We start from the raw sequence: 18,420 nt of genomic DNA on the forward strand, positions 1-18,420 counted from the left end.
ATTTTCAGTTTCAGTGTAATGCTAATTTTTAATATATCTTGTACATCAAGATTCAAAATGTGAGCAAAGTAATTGAAATGTTGATTGTCTGAATCAAAGTGTGGCTGCTGTTTGCTCAGTTCATACATACATTTGGTAAATTTGTGTTACACATTTTTTTGCGTCTCATAGACTCTCTAAGCATATATCCCAACTACTATACTCTCTAAAACGACACTCAATCCTAACTTCAAGACGCAAGAGTCTCGCAGGCTTAGTCTTGTTCTTGCTCAAATCTTGCATGATTAGTCATGGTCTTAGTCTTGCTAAAATTAGGCTGTCTTGCTCTTGGTCTTGGTCTTGGTCTTGCTTGCGAAAATGCAAGAATAAGACCAAGACTGCAAGACCAAGACCGATTTTGGGCAACATTAGTTTTGGTCACATGCCCACAAGAGGTCACCCTGTTTTAGTCGTTGCAACTCTTTTTTATAGAAAGCAATTAGTCATTCGTAGTAGATATTAAAAACAAAAGGCTATAAAATACACCCTTGCCTCACTCGACGTTGGATTTTCATTGCTTCCGACGTATTCTGACCAATTCGTATGTTTGCACTTTAATGCCAATACAAATTTTTGATACAGAGGTTCTTGGTCATCGATTCCTACCTGTTTTAAGATACCGATCGGCTTGTCGTGGGCAACCCTTCAAAGGCATTTTTTAACTCGATAAACCACACATATACCGGTTGTTCTATATCCGTACATCTTTGAGCCATGACCTGCAAACTGAATAATGCTTCGCTGTTGTAAATCTTTAGGTGTAGTTTTCTTAAGAAGATTTTCAATACATGTCTCATCAGACTGATAGTGCGATGATCGCTACATTGTTTATTTTTTTCTGTATCATTTCAAGAAAGTGTTTAGAAAACCAAATTATTAAAAAAATCGTTAAAATCAATCTGTTTCCCACAATTAAGAAGTCATATACATTTTTAGAACTTATAATAATTTCCATCACTTACTTACAGTCAAATATAGCACACCCTGTAATATCTGGATGTATATATAGTTGAATATAAACCTCAACAAATAAAAATTTCGTTCCACATTGATAATTAAATTGCCTCAGTGAGTCGTTACATTTTTTAAAACGTTTTGTGTAATATATTACCAAATCCTACAAAATCAAAGATTAGCTATCTGTTAAAACGCAGATATTCAAGGACAATAAAGTTTTTGTTTATTTTTATTCCAACACATAATAATACAGAGTTTAGAGTTTGAATTAAAATACCAGAAAAATTTAAAATTTATTAGATTCACGTGCTTGTTAGATTATGTTGTGTTTTGGAATTAATTCGATAAAATGTAGAGTTGATACCGTTATTTATGATCATTTCGTATACCTAAGATTTTTAAATTCTAAGAGCATGTTCAAAAAATTGCAAATTAACTGTTTGATAATGTATTTATTCTATTTTCGTTAAAATTACGAGTAGGTATGTATTATCTTCTTTAGGTGCTGTCTTCTCAGTAAAGGTTGCCAATAACCTCAACAAATTCTTGCATATTACTAAAAACATCTACTGTTTCCATTGGTTTATCAGCTGTATACGAAACTGTGTGGCGATAAAGAGTAGTATAATGTTATACAACAGATGTTTCTACGTTATCATGAGTGACAAGACTAGTACCAAATAAAACCGAATAATGGACTTTCCCAAGGATCGGTTCTGGATCCCCTGCTCTTCAGTATCTACGTATCATACATTCTCAAAACAATATCAAAGAAGTCTGGACACCCAGACGATTGGGCGGTTGCGTTTCTTTGATCATTTTAGATGTTTCTTCGAATTTATTCATGATTCCTTCTTCTAGTGACTGGAATTAGCCTGTATGTTTGTCTTCTCCATTGGTGATGATGACTTCCTTCAAATGGATAATAAAATGTTCGTCAACCAAATTCACGCAAAATTTAGCAATTGTCACACTTCAGTATTGCATGACGTGAAATGACTGTCGATGCCAATTGTTAACGATCTCCAACCGAAGAAAAATAGATGCCATCAAAATGTGGAATTACCGAAAAATATTACGAATATCATACATAGAACATCGCACCGATATTACAATTAAAAAGCCATTAAACGTCACTACAAGATTGGTAACAATATAAATCAGTCCTGCTCCAGATACTTCGGATACATAGTGCGAAGAACAGAAGTCATAGAACAACTGATTGCCGAAAATAAGCTAAATGATAAAAAACTGCGAGGAAGGTCTTAAACCATATGGACCCGTGGTTTATCAAACTAGAATTTGATGAGCAGTGGTGCCCTAAGTGTGGGTAACGTAAAACTTTTTTGCAAGGATGTGTGTGCTTGTTTTTTGGACACTAGCTTTTCGTATTAGCAATTAGCTGTGGTTTACTTCGCGGCTATTTAAAGGGAAAGTTGTAACTTCTGTCTTTGTAGGATTTGGGTAAAGGCTTCATTTTTTAAAATATGTGTTAATATATATAGGTCTGCATAAATAAATTTGCGTGAGATTGTAATGGGAGCGTCTGAGGTGAAGATGTTAAACAAGAGCGGCGATAGAGCCGACTCTTGGGGACTAAAAGCGATTCTGTAAACTTTTTAATTTACTAGTTTTCCCATTAACGCTAATTTGAAATAATCTGCTGCACTGCATTTTTTTTCTAGGTTATTACATGATTTTCATGGTACCGTCTGGTACAATTTAGGAAGTGGCCTTTCTTTCCATACCATGTCATAAGCTGAACCCAGATTAATAAAAGCTAATGCTGTTTTGATTTTCTTTTGGAAGCTATGTTCAATAAATGTTTTTAGAGAAAAAACTTGATCACTGCAGTTCCTTCCTCGGATAAACCCAGCTTATTCTAAAAGAATCTTTACGCTGATAGATTGTAAAAGCCCAGCGTAGATTATTCTCTCAAAATCTTATAGCAGACTAGCAGTTTGGGAAGCTTTTGTGACGTCATTATATAGTTGAAGGAACCTAGGAGCCACTTTTCAGTTCTAGACTAGTGTAATTTTTGAACTCGGCAAATATTTTGTCAACTCCTGCAGCTCTACGACAGTTAATTGTGTCTAATGCATTGAAAAGTTCCTCGGTCTGTATTTGCCTCATGATTGGCAGGCTTTGCTGGTTTGCAGTTTTGATCATTTTATGCTGATATCGTACTTATTTTTTATGAACTTTTTCTATGGTTGGTTTTAAGAGCTAAGCAAGGCGTTTTGCTATATCTTCTGGGTTTAGTGATGAAGAGTTAGTTGTCGAGACATGAAGGCCTCTTTCCAGTTTTCTAAGTAGGTTCCAGGGGCAGTGCGACTGCTATGCGTGAAGTTAAGGTTTTTGAGTTTTCCTCCACTTGGTGATTTTTGCAGAATTCAGAGACTCTAGAAGTTATTCACCTACGTCATGGTCTTTGATTTGCTCCTATTTATCATATCAGGTCTTTACATTCTTTAGTTCAGCATGGAATGTTGGATTTGGTTAGGCAGCGTGGAATGTGTTTTTTAGCACAGCTAATTATAAGTTTGGCAAATCTAACGTAGTTTTATACCTTAGCCTCAATTTGTCTAATACCGTTCTCCAATTGGATTCGATAATGCCTTACTAAAGGTCCATCTAGGCAGAGGAATTAAGTTTATAATGGGAATAGGTATACCCATAGTTGTTATTACTGGCCTATGCTGCAATTTTGGAAAAATTTTAAGAACTCCTCTGGTGGCATGGTTATGACAGTCATCTTTGCACATTTTGCAATGCTTTTTTGCATTGATTATTGCCCCAAGCAGTTTGATGACTATTAAAGTCTCCTGTATATATTGATATATAGCCTGTATATATCAATGCATTTCGTCCAGTCAATATGATACTTATAAGTAATCTACATAAAAGTTTAAAACAAAAGTTTTGAGGTAGTATTGGTTTCTAGTGGTTATATAAACTGGGAACAGTTAGAAATATCTGTAGATTCATCCACGTTTATTTTTATTTCCAAAAGTAGACGGTTCTAACGATATCTTTAAAAACATTTATCCATGTCTAATAAAATAGTAAAGGAGGAAGATAAAAATGAATATGAAACGTTTGTTGTTTAATTACGTTTTTCCTCTTATATTAAGTCGAATTTACAATTTCAGCAAAATTTAGGCACTAATGTAGCGCATTCTCTTGCTTAAATACAGAAAATGTAAGATGTAAATTGTATAATTAACTCAAAATGGCGCAAGTAAACAACTGTACCAAATTTTAGACGACGTATAATCTTTCCCTTCCCAAAAGGGTCACCAACTTATATTTTTTGTCAAAAGTAGTCGTCGAGCTAAGCAAGAAATTCCTCTAAATTCCCCAAAGATCCCCGATCTGTTGAAAATCACTTCTTCTTTTCTTGGTGTGCCTATCCTTGGCAAATGTTGGAGATTATCATGGAAATTTTATCTTATCTACAGCAGCGCAGTGGTAAACCAGCTTCTGAGGTTCTTTCTTCTTCCTATGCCGTCCCTAATAACGGAGGTTGGCGACCACATTTTTAAAAGCTTCTTTGTCTTTCTCTGAGGTGCTGTAGCCAGGATTTTCTTCTTCTTGCTGGACCTAGCTTTCCAAATATTTTTCTTTGCTAGATGGCTTGTAGGAGGTACGTACTTCTTCTTCATGCCTCTGAGGACCTTCTCATTTGTAAGTCGTTAAATATTCTCCGATATAGCCACATCTCAAATGCTTCCAATCTCTTTCACATATATTCGTTCAATATCTACTATTCAACACACCATAAAACAGAACAGAGAAGCCGTAGCATCGCAGCATTCGTACTTACATACCAAAAGAGAGGTCGTCGCTTTTAAAGAAGGCGTTCATCTGGGTGAAGATGGATGTAGCTTTTCCTTTAAGTAATCTTATCTCCTGGATTTGGATCCATTCTTCATTTATTATGTAGCTGAGGTAGTTTTAGTGCGACACTTTTTCTACTGGGGTTTAATTGATATAGTGAAACACTGAACTAGATGAATTATTGACCATGGTCTACATACAGATTTCCTAGCAGCCCAAGGAAGAGAAGGATGGAAATCGACGATCCGATCAATCAAAACATGATGTCAATATACTCTTTCGACAATTGACAGACAAAAGTGCAGAACAAAATTGCGTAATGACATTCTTATTCAGAATTTAATAATATAAAATTTTTTTCCACTGTTACTTTTATCATATATACGATTTTATAAGATAACGGAGCATAGCATCATTTTCTTAAGTAGTCTCTTTATCAATCGACACATTTCCTTAAACATAACTTAATAATACAGTTGATAAAATCTTTTAATTCAAACAGAAATCACGCTTCTATGTCACGGCGTCTATATCTCGTCTTTATATTTCAATTTGAAAGAATATTTTTAGATCAGACCATATAAATGAGTAAATATTCATATGAATTGTACTATTGTTATCCAATTTTATTAATATACGCAATTTAAAGATCTTTGAACGTCTTTAGATTACATTTATTATAAGGTATGTTCTTCATTTAGATCATAGTAAGATATAGTACTGATAATTTTTATTTATGAAATAATCGAATTATTTACAAAATAGTCTAGATATTTTGCTGATAAGCCATCTGAAGTTCAAAGCTCAAAGGTATATCAAAAGGGTTATGATACTTAAATCCAATAAGAATAAGTGCATTCAGATATAAATGCATTGTTAAAAAACAAGTATTAAATCCTTGAATTTTTTGTAATTTACGAGCAATTGCTAACTTGTCGAATTTTAAAGCAAATATTTCAAAGACCAAGCACTAATGTATTTCTTAACAAAAAGCTAACGGACAGAAAATTCATGAAACACATGAAGTTAGTCTCAATTAACTTCTTGCATTGTATAAAATTCCAATTATATAGTCTACGTTCTGGTAGAAAAAACCATGAATTCATAATTACAAATTTTTCCTATTGGCAGAACTGCACCAACTGTTCTCCTCTTTCATTTCGTTGTCCTAGACCGAATTTTCCAGTAGTATTAAGAGTACTTTTTGATCCCAATATGGCATTGAAGTCCCCCACGATAAGAGTAAGATCGTGTTTTTTTTGTCATAGCTAAGGCTTCTGATACAAGTTGGTAAAATGTTTCAATTACGGTATTTTCTTTGTCTGCAGTTGGTGCAGACAAAGGTGCATTAACATTACTTGATCCGATAATGGGACAAATTTTCTTACAGTCTTTGCAAGCGATTTCTTTAGTATGACCGCTACGACGTTTTGATGTGACTCATCGTTTGTCCTAGAGTGATATATCTGATAGGGACCATTGCACTGTCCGTTGTTTGACCACCTTATTTCCTGTAAGAGCGTTCTTCGAATATTTCAAGTAAGAGCTTTTTAAGAATTTCTGCTTTATATAACGTTTTACCATTAGACGTGCAAATTTTAACTCTTTTATGTTTATTTAATTTTAGTGAATTTTTGTATTGATTTCACTTGTTACCGACCAGAAACGGTATGATCTACCTCTGCCGGATCTTGAGGACCGAATCCATCATCAGTAACTGCTATATCGTCGTTATTGCTTGACATGACGATTGTAATTGGAATATCCTTCTTCTTCTCATGGTGCCGTCTCCTTTCGAAGGTTGGCGATCCAAATGGCAATTGTAGTTTTGGAAACTGCTGCGCGAAAGATTTCTGCGGATGAGCGGTCGAACCATCTCCTCAGGTCTTTCAGCCACGAGTTCTGGCGTCTTCCTACTGATCTTTTACCCTGTATTTTTCCTTCCAGTATAACTTGAAGTAATTCGTATCTTTCGCCTCTCAACACATGACCCAAGTATTGCATTTTCTTCTCTTTGATTATTCTTAGTAATTCTTTTTGTTTACACATGCGATGAAGTACCTTAACATTAGTAACTCTTATCCCTAAGGAATATCCTTAGGGATCTTTATTATAGTGGTTTTCCGTTGCCCCCTACATCTCGATGCCGTTGGCTGTTTATCGACTCATTTGCCTTTTGGGGCAATTTCTTATTCCAGGAACACAAGGGTGCCCTCATTCTCTTCTCGGTTTGTCCAACCGAAGCTTCTGACTAACAAGAGAGGGACTGCGTATCCCGGCAGTCAATTGGTAAAGATAGAGGCTAATACTATATCCACATACACATATTCTCACCTAAATTATGCTCAATAGGCAACTCACCACACTGGTCACACATTAATTGTGTTTATCTTCGAAACTATTCAAAAACTGACCAACGAATTAGGCGATACATATTTAGGTAATAATTAAAAAAGAATCTTCCTAGATGGCGTTATATATTTACTGAGTCATCACAAAGTAACACCTTCAAGGTGTTAGTAAAAGAAATTATAAATCTTCTATTTGTAAGTTATCAGCACCGACTTAAATCCTAATTAAATAATGTTTTTAAAGTTCTAAATTCTAAGAATATAAAATCGATAAACTACTTAAAATTTATAATCTTTATTACCTTGTTATTAGGGTTAATTTTTGGGTTTTCAGGGAGTTAGAGTTTAAAGCTTAATCTGTAAGTGTACCTGTTGAATATTATAAAATTTCGTGTATGAAAAACAACCTGTTGAAATATAGACTTTTAAGGTCGCGGCATATTATCGTGGACGTATAGTTTCCGGAACGTAGCGCTTCCACTCGAGCAATCGGACTGCGCGTTCACATTTTCATACATAGAACGTTTAAGTTTGGTTCGGTGAAGATATGATATCGCTTTTCTCGACAAAAATTATGTGCAATTACTCTTCTACTTAACGATGAAGAATGAAAAACTGTCTTAAAAAGAAGGTTTGAAGTCCATTGCTAAGAGAAAGGAAGAAGGAAGGTGACTACTGGTCTTTATACAGAGAATTAATTGATGACGATGAAAAATATTATGGATATTTTAGAATGAATAGGATTCAGTTTAAATATGTTTTAAATTTAATTACACCTTCAGTTAAAAAACAAAATACTACATTTAACGAAGCCATACATATCAAACCAAAAAGTATTTTTAAAAAGAAGAGGTATCACTTCCGTACAAAAGTCCTAATTGTTTATCACTTCCGTGATTAATTGCCACAAAGCAATAAAAACACATGCATAAATGACAAAATGGCCTCGAAAATTATTTTTTTAAATATTCTGTATCAAAATCAAACAGATACCTAAATAAACAACGAGGGGAAAACGACGGATATCTAATTCACATTATCGTTACCAACCGGTTACGACTCGTTACGTAGCCGTCGGCATCAGTAAAATATTGTTTTCGAATATACTGAACGGAAACGTTAAGTGTCTGAGACGCTATGTTCCGGACAGTGTGCGTTGTTCATATTTAAAACCATTTAAATTATATTTTTCGGAAACTAAACGCTATGTGCTGGAAACGCAACGTGCACGATAATATGCCACGACCTTTGGTGAAAAAGTTGTTAGAAGTTGTGATATTTAGCAAAATATTGTTACAATGTGACATCCGTGAAATTGAGATAACAACAAAATTAAAAAGTTTACATGTTATATAACAGACTTCGCTCGTCGCGTAAATAGACTCTTCCAACTATTTCGTTGCGCTAATTCCGTGACGCTTGCCTCATAAATCTACTATAGAGAAAAGAGCTTTGCTTCTAAGGAATATTTTTGTGATAAGTATGCAGAAAGTATGGGTCATAAAATTTTAAGACACTCTTTATTATTGTATTCTTAATCTTATAGAACACATGTGGCATCAACTAAAATCTGGAATTATGAAAAACAATGTTATACCTACCCTAAGCTGTTATGTAATTCAACTTTAAGTAATTCAATCAATAGTGAAGTACAAAATATTAGAAATCTAATATTAGCAGCTGGCAAGATACAATTGCACATATAGAAAAAGTTGACAATTTCTATCTTCATGTAGATAATTTATAAGTATTGTACAGTGGGTGGTCAAATTATTATGATCACTTCAAAATACTTTGTATTTTGCTATTTAATAAAGAATAAAACTGCATATAAGCGTCTAATGATATGAACCTAATATAAAAATAGATCATAAATCTAGATAAAAATCTAGAAAATAGTTCTTTTACAAAATTTTAAAATATTTTTTTCTTTGACCTTAAATAACAATTTTTTTAAATATTTTGTGTCACCTTCTTTAGCTTCAAAGACAGCTTTGATCCTCCTTGGCCTGCTTTGAATGCTTCTCAGGCAGTCTTCTTTTATTTTATCGTTTCTGTGCTGGGTTGCAATGAGTCTCTCAATTAACTGCTGCTTATTTGTGACAGTTTCCAGGTCAATCCCCCTCTTCATAAGCTCCCAAAGATTTTCGATCGGATTGAGGTCTGGGGAATTACCTGGCCACTTCAGTACTTTAATTTTCTTTTTTTCCAGGTACGATGTTACTGTTTTTGCCTTATGCCACGGTGCTGAATCGTGCATAAAGGAAAAATTCTCCGATTCGCCAAACCAGTCTTTGATTTGTGGCATGAGCTTTCTTTCCAGAACTTCAATATACTGATGTTGATTCATCATTCCATTCACAATATACAGCCTCCCTGTGCCCTTACTGCTGATCACAGAACCATACCATGATCTTGAGAGGATGCTTTACTCGCTCTACTATGCAATCCTTGTGATATTTTTCACCCACTCGCCTTCGAACGAAGGCCGACTTATCCATGAGTATCTCCACTGTAGACTTATCGGAGAAAGAAACGTGTGAATAAAAAAAAACTATAAGATATTTTTTTAGGATAAAAACAGTGGTCATAGGGATTTAAACTTATTTAAACGTAGTGACGTAATTTACCTTATTCCAATCCTCAATTGTCCAATTTTGGTGTTCTTTGGCCTATTCCAGTCTCTTTTTCATCATTGCGATTGTCAACTTTGGTTTTTTGGCAGGGCGACATTATTTGAAACCTTGCTCAGCAAGCCTTCTGTGGCCTGTCATGTCAGAAAGTAACATCCCAGCTTCACGAATAAGTCCCGTGAGGATTCTTTTTGGCTTCTTTCTATTGTTTTCGAAGATATTCCTCATTTTTCTTTCATCTCTGGTGGGTGTAGTGTCGCATTTTTTTTTAATATAACTCACTGTTGCTTGCGCTACTTGGCATTGTTGAGCTATCTGACGTTGGGAAAGCTTTGTATTCAATAAAAGAGTCTTTATCTTCACCATTTTAGACACAGTGCGTCTTTAGCCTTACCCATTATCATTTTCTTCTCAAAAATCGAAATGTTTTGAAAATGTCTTTAAAATTAAAACTGTTAATTTTTTTTTCACTCACAATCACCACTAATACATTAATAAAACATACTACAAAGATAAAACGATACTAATCTTTCAAAAACAATACAAAAACATACAAATTCAGTTGTAAACTCCAAGCGCAAATTCACCACAATGTGTATGTTGTCACGTAATTTGACACAAATGACAGTTCTCGAGCTGTAAACGTCAAAAAAGTAGGGTTATTAGTTACAAAATATATTGGCATAACTTAATCGTATGGCAGTATATGATTATATTATAAAATTTTTGAACAAATTTGAATAAGTTAAACTGTTGTGACTAATCGTACTAATTTGATCACCCACTGTAATTATTTTAGCAGATGATAATGATAGTGACACTGACCTCAAATATTAATATTTTTGTATAGCTGTATTACAATTTTGTAAATAAATATTTAATTAATTAATTTAATGAATATTTCATATGGTTTTATTTCTTCAATTTTGTATGTCCATGTGTCCAACTTTTTTATAAAAATTGGCAATAATTTTACAACTCTAATTTTCTATGTAAATTAGGATATCTCGTATAAAATTCGTACGGCCCTTGGGCTTAGCAAGGCCTTTTTAAAAGTTCATTTGGCTTTGTTTGTTTATTGCTTGATTTACCGCTCAACAAAAGTATGCATAAGTCAAGGCACTATATTTTTGAATGTACTTTACATATCCTTACGACCCTATACTACAATTTACGTCAAAATTATAATACAGGAAACCATTGTTTTCCAGAAACCATTCTGTTTAGACTTCTTGCTTTAAGTCAGAGCTTGGGTAACTAATTTGGAAAATTTCATATAATTATCTCAAAAATATTAGTTTATAAAACTTTAGTAAATGTTTATAAAATGTCTTACCCAATAATACCACATGAAATTTTACAAATTATAACATCATACATATTGTAATTTCAGAAATACTAACATCATTCACAAATTAAAGAAATTCTCCGAACTTATTCAGCTGGTTTTCCATTAATATCAAAATCAAGGGTCAAACGGTATATCTTCTTATCTGTATCAATAGTTTGTAGGATCCTGACTTAATTTCTTTGTGATCTGATCGGTACTAAGGGTCAATTATAGTAATTTAAGCAATTGCTTTTGTTTTTAAGGAATTTGTTATTTATAAAGGAAGTCGTTAGGTAATGTGATCCAGACATACTTATACCATAATTAAATATTGTACCATAAGTCCAAAGTCAACATATCAATGTATAGGTAGCTTATACTTTATCAAGATAAGCAAAGTATGTTGTTAAATTGATTACATTTTAGACACATTGAGGCTACATTAAATAGATATTTTTAGAATCCAACGAAGATCAGTGAGGTTTTAAACAGCAAAAATAACGTTCCAAAATATATAAAAAATAGTCAAAATTTTAGCAGTTTACTGTTTTTCAGATTTTTTGTGTTGTTTTTACAAAGACTTTTCCCTGTTTCACTCTTCTTTGGTGAAGACTTTTTTGTTGATCGCCTTCACGACCGACACTCATTTGACTGACTACTGTTTCATAGTTGTTAAATTTCATTTTATTAGGGAGTAATTTGAACAGCCAATGCCTGATTGCTTATCAGACTATTTAAATAAAAATCAAATAATATACAAAATTCAGAAATGGGTATAGAATTGTAACAATTAATTGTTATAATTGTAATTATAACATAAAATCTATAATAATCTATACCTTTTTATAATGGTTAATTGACTGTTTACTTTGAAGAAGAAAACTAGAAAGATAATTATGACCTCCAAAAATGAGATATGGGATAGAAGGTGCAGAGAGATAGAATCTTATATTGGAGGACGACCATGCACTGAGGCGTGGAAGCCGACTAACGAGAAAGTGATTCTAAATCCCATAAATCCCGAGGATTGGACACATTATTACAAACATCTATTAAATGAGAACAGAGACGAATTTAAAGAAGATATGAATTCATCAAGAATCGAAATTCTGGGAGAGCATATTACCATAGATATCAACATAGTTCAAAAAGGTATAGCAGGGATGAAGAATGGAAAAGCAAGTGGACCAGAGGGAGTAACTACGGAATTAATAAAGAATGGCTCAGAGAAATTACACAGAATGATCACGGTGATATTTAACGAATATATTAATGGACATCCAACACCAGATGAATGGAAAACAGCATATATGACCCCAATATATAAAAAAGGTGACAGGAGAAATTGTAAAAACTATAGAGAGATATCGGTCACAAGCTCAATGAGTCGACTATACGGTCGAATACTACGGAACCTGATAGAGGAAGATTATCAATCGTCTGAAGACGAAGAACAAGGAGGATTTAGAGCAGGTCGTTTATGTACAGATAACATCTTCTATCTTAAACAAATTATAGAAAAGAAAATTGTGACAAATAGAGAGTTACATATGACTTTTGTAGATCTTGAGAAGGCATATGACACAGTCCTGCTAAATAAACTATGGGAAGTCCTGGGCACATCAAACATACATCAAACATTGGTTAGTGCTCTCAAAGATCTATATTATGGTTCAAACTCCCAAATGAAATTCGGAAACCTCTTAGCTGAAAAATTTGCAGTTACTTAGGGTCTCAGACAAGGATTTTGTATCTCTCCGACTCTATTTAAGATTTATATCTCTGCAGCTCTGAAACAATGGAAAAGGAAAGTCAAAGGAATGGGTATACAATTGAACGATCAGGATTACATATATATACTTTACAGTTTGCAGATGATCAGGTGGTAATCTCAAATGACAAAGATGACATGGAATACATGCTTAGAAAACTAATTGAAGAATACCAGAAATGGGGATTAAATATCAATTTAGAAAAGACAAGATACCTCTCAATTCGAGCTGAAGCAGAACAACTCGATATCGATGACAATCAAAAAATAAATCCATGCAACGAATATAAATACCTGGGCGTCATCTTCGACCGTAGTGGAAAAGACGAACGAGAAATAGAACATCGAATTGTACAAGCACGAAGAGCTATAGCATGTTTGAACGGAGTTCTATGGAGTAAAGAAATATGAAAGTAAAGAAAATGGAACATCTATGAGACAATGGGTAAAACTAGCCTACTTTATGGAGCTGAGACATGGAGAATAACCGAAAAATATAAGAAAAAGGTCGAAGCCACAGAAATGGATGCCATCAGAAGATCGATGAGAATATCAAGAGCCGACAGAATACGGAATGAAGTGATAAAACAATAAATGGGTATAGAGGGCACTATAGTTGAGGATATTGAGAGAAAACAGCTCATATGGTATGGGCATGTGAGCCGAATGGGGGACGAAAGATTGCCTAAAAAAACGATGATGTGGCAACTCCCAGAGAAGAGGAAACGAGGAAGACCACCACAGAGCTGGAACCTGGGAGTTAGGAAAGCGATTAGTGCTCGAAATCTGGAAGAAGACCTAACTCAAGACAGAATACAGTGGCCTTTGGGAGTCGGACAACGTCGTAAGACGTTATAAAAAACCGAATATATATATATATATATATATATATATATATATATATATATATATATATATATATATATATTGACTGTTTAAAGATAAAACAACACCCTGCTTTTGTGATCTAAGGAAGGTATTTGATTCGGTGATCTGCAGCAACGCATATCTCATGGCATGACCCAGATACCGTAATTTTAATTGTAGTTAATATCTTCTTTTTCTTGTTCATTCTTTTTAAAATGTCTTTGTTTTTAACTCTATCAACGCAACTTCGCCCAAACAAAGCCCGATCAACATTCAATAATCTGAGAAAAGTACCTTGTAGCACTGATCTTTAAAACTTTTCTATAAGCCCACATCTCAAACGCTTCTATTCTGTAACTAATATCCTTTTTAGAGTCCAAACCTCCATTCCATATAACAATAGAAAATTCGTAACACCTTAATATTCGTACTTTGAGTTGCAGACTCAGATCAGTGCTACAAGGTACTTTTCTCAGATTATTGAATGTTGATCGGGCTTTGTTTGGGCGAAGTTGCGTTGATAGAGTTAAAAACAAAGACATTTTAAAAAGAATGAACAAGAAAAAGAAGATATTAAATACAATTAAAATTACAGTATCTGGGTCATGTCATGAGATATGAGAGATATGCGTTGCTGCAGATCATCATACAGGGAAAGATACTGACGAGAAAAAGCATAGGACGACGACATATATCCTGGCTAAACAATTTGAGACAATGGTGCAATTGTAACTCTGTTGAGATGTTTAGAGCAGCAATATTTAAGATGAAGGTAGCTGTAATGATAGCCAACCTTCTTAAAGAAGACGGCACTTAAAAAGGAAGAGCATCTTATCTATAAGAGAGACAGTCCTTATGCATGGGAACTTGGTATCGAAGCTTGTCGATAAGACCTTGTTTCCAGTTATAATATTCTCCAGTTGTCATGTTGTAAGTGCTATGACTTGATCGGTATAGCTGCGATAGGAGGTAATCCTATCATCATCCATCCTATAGCTATACAGCCCAATTCAAGCCCTGGTTACGCTCTGTAGCCATTCTTCTTGATGATCGACTACCAAGTAGATTTCTGGCGTCCTCATTTACATCATTCTCACGCCACTTTCTTGGTCTTACACTAGGTCTCTTCTATGGGTAACCTTGTCTATTATATGGGAATTATTTTGAGTAGTTAAAGTGGGATTCTGTTCTATACCAGTTTCTTAAGAAGCTTACATAATATATTATAAGAGTTTCTCTCATATTTTTTGATACAGCTCAGTACAAAAAAGTTAACATCTTTGAATTTCTTGGGAGGATTACCACTATAGAATTATTTGAACATAGTTTACGTAACTACTGTCATTTTTTGGCTGTTTTTTTATTGCCTGTTTGATATTTGCATGTTTAAAACATTTTAAATGTTGAATAGATGTCAAGGATCCCACAGGATTTCTCTTGACCAGATGTTAGTTGTTTTATTAACAACAGCATTCTTTACAGATTGAAATAACTTTGATAAAATCAAACCTCCTTGGGGTACTCCATCTTCTTCTTCAAGTGCCATCTCCGCGGCGGAGGTCGGCAATCATCACAGCTATTCGGACTTTTGAGATGGCTGCTCTGAAAAGTTCATTTGATCCGTACCACTCTCTCAGGTTGCGCAGCTATGACATTCTACGCCTCCCTATGCTTCTCTTTCCTTGGATCTTTCCCTGCATAATCAGTTGGAGCAAGGTGTATTTCTCTCCACGTGTAATATGTTCGAGATATTCTAACTTTCTTGTTTTTATTGAATTTAAAATTTCTATTTCTTTGTTCATCCTTCCCAGAACCTCTTTGTTTGTGACGTGTTCTGTCCATGATATTTTCAGAATTCTTCTGTGCACCCACAGCTCAAATGATTCCAGTTTTTTCATTGATGTCGCATTCAAGGTCCAAGATTCCATTCCATAAAATAAAGTCGAAAAAACATAGCACCTCGCCAACCTAACTCTTAGTTCCAGTTTTAAATCCCTGGTACATAGAACTCTTCACATTTTGTTGAAATTTGCTCTAGCCTTTTCTATTCTTATTTTTATCTCCTGATTTTAATCATTTGTGGAGTTAATCATTGTTCCCAGGTATGCATATTTGTCCACTTGTTCGACGTTGGTTTCGTTTATTAGAAGATTCTCGTTATTTCTTTGAGTTTTCGATATTCTCCTAAATTTCGTCTTCTTGACATTCATTGTTAGACCATACTCTTTTCCATACTCTGCTATTCTGGTCACCAGTCTCTGAAGATCTTCAATGTTTTCGGCTAAGATCACAGTGTCGTCCGCATATCTAATGTTGTTAATGGGAACTCCATTTACCTTTATTCCAGCTGTTTCACCCTCAAGAGCTTTTTTCAGGACCTCTTCGGAGTAGGCATTGAAAAGAATTGGCGACAATACGCATCCCTGTCTTACTCCACATCTAATTTCAATTTCTTCTGACAGCTGTTCGTTAACACGTACTTTTGCTCGCTGTTTATAGTATAAATTTGATATGATCCTGAGGTCGTTGTAGTCGATCTTCTTTGATTTCAGGACATTCATTAAATGTTTATGTCGTCCTTTATCGAATGCTTTATTATAGTCAATAAAACATGCGTATATATCTTGATTGACGTCCAGGCATCTTTGTATTAGTATATTAAGTGAAAAAAGAGCTTCACGTGTTCCTAGGCCTTTGCGAAAACCAAATTGTGTATTGTGTATTGTGTATTGTGTATATTGTGTACTCCATATTGCTCAAAAAAGAGCTCTCCTCATTCTACTTATACTGTGAATTAAAAAATTATGTCCTAAGGCTGTATCTTTAAGTTTTGACACATATTGTTAAAAAACTTTGATTAGGTATACCTAACGGATTAAAAAAGAAACAATAAAAAACTTTTTAATAGCTGGTTATATAATACATTTTTAATATTTAATGTTTTAGTATTTATTATTAAACATCTGCAAAAATTTGATAAAGTTGTATTTATAAACATTGGGATTGCCCAATATAAATATTTGAAATTTTCAAAATCCTGACATCATATATTTATTTAGTAATATTCAAAATAATGTCATCATTCAAAATCCAAAAAGTTATCTCTGTAACAGTTTAACCGGCATTCCCCTAATAAATTTTATCGGTATCAAGGTTCACTCGCAATCAGCTGTACCCACCTCTATCAACTTGTATTTATAAACGCCGTGAATATCCCGACAGACTACAAAACGAATACATACGTAGCGAGCGAGATCTCAAACTCAGTTTTTACTTAACATAATTTGACGTTAGTGAGCCGGTAAACATTGCTTTAAAATCATGTCGGAAGAATTAGTGGTAACAACCGAAATTGGCAAGCTTCGGGGCAAAGCCCTGAAAGATTACCACGGTGATAAATTTTATAGTTTTAGTGGAGTACCCTACGCCAAGCCACCGATAGGGGAACTTAGATTTAAGGTAGGTCATTTTTACCCTTTTTATTTTTGTCGACCGAGCACATTTAGTTTTAATGAAGTAGTTTGCCTCTATCGAGGAAATGGACTTTTATGGCCTTTTTTAATCTTTTACTTAATCTAATACAATCTCACCTTGTCCCACTGTTTTGTTTGCTTGAATATGATGTGAATACAAATAAAACCACATCCTTCAACTAGTATTTTTTTGTAAAAATTGACACTGATCTTCACTTAATAACCTATATATTTGTATAGCTCAGGGCCTTATGTTTTGTACTCCATCTAAGGTAATTTTACTTTTATAAATGATCCTCTTTTATCAATCTGCACTGTCAGTAAAATTTAAGTAAGAACTTTAGAACAATTGAAAGCGTCAATTAGCTTTTCTTCTGTTTTTTTTTGCTTTTGTGATTTTCGTTTTAACATTTTCCTGATCGTTGAAGAGATGAGGAACCTCTTTGGTTCTTTATTAATAAAAATTCCTTTTTGTCTGTCTGTTGGATGTCTTTATAATCAAATAATAACTTATTTATTGACAATTAAGTGTTTTTTCCATGACGTTTATGTTGGTATATCCTCATTATTTTCTCATTTACGAATACAATATCGATATTTGTGATAATATATTGTTTCTTTTTATTCATTGTCTCTGCTTTTTTAGGTTCTGTCTTCTTTTGATGCGCTACTATAAATGAACCTGTAGGTAATCTCCGATGTTTATGTTTCATTTCGCCTTTTTCTTTTATTCTTTTAATGGTAGATTATATATAGACGCTGCTTCCTGATCAGTCTTGTGTGTATACTTCACGTTATATGTTTTGGTCTAAGAGATTAGTACTTCTAAGGAAATTATTATCTGTTTAGGAGCTCTATTTTTTACTTCATCAGGATCTGTAAATAAAGAGTATAAATACTTCTATGGTAATCAGAAGATGGAGTAACTTTTTGCTTGTCTTACGCCTGGGAAATAGTTTTCCAGTAGGCTACACTAAGTGCGTAATAGCCCATTCTTTAGCAAGACTATCAACAATTTTTCAGTCATTGTGCTTTCTCAGTTGGCCATGGAACTGTTTGCAGTTCGATATTGTTACTCAGACACAATTTGTAGATTTCAGACTCTTTAGTGTAGCTTGACTCTCAGAATAATATTTTTGGTCTGCTCTTACAAGTTTCA

At 33.9% G+C, this 18,420-nt stretch overlaps 1 protein-coding gene across 1 annotated transcript in view; it reads left to right on the forward strand.

Annotated features, from left to right (window-relative positions):
* Nucleotides 1-17,000: 17,000 nt before the first annotated feature.
* The window catches only part of LOC140444671 (uncharacterized), a 48,404-nt gene continuing 46,984 nt past the window's right edge, over nt 17,001-18,420 (forward strand). The window contains exon 1 of the mRNA XM_072536432.1: nt 17,001-17,247. Coding sequence (XP_072392533.1) covers nt 17,110-17,247 — 138 coding nt within the window. The 5' untranslated portion in view covers nt 17,001-17,109. The remainder of the gene's footprint in view (nt 17,248-18,420) is intronic.

The sequence above is a fragment of the Diabrotica undecimpunctata genome, chromosome 6 (genome assembly GCF_040954645.1).
Source record: "Diabrotica undecimpunctata isolate CICGRU chromosome 6, icDiaUnde3, whole genome shotgun sequence".
Taxonomy (NCBI): Eukaryota; Metazoa; Arthropoda; class Insecta; order Coleoptera; family Chrysomelidae; genus Diabrotica; species Diabrotica undecimpunctata.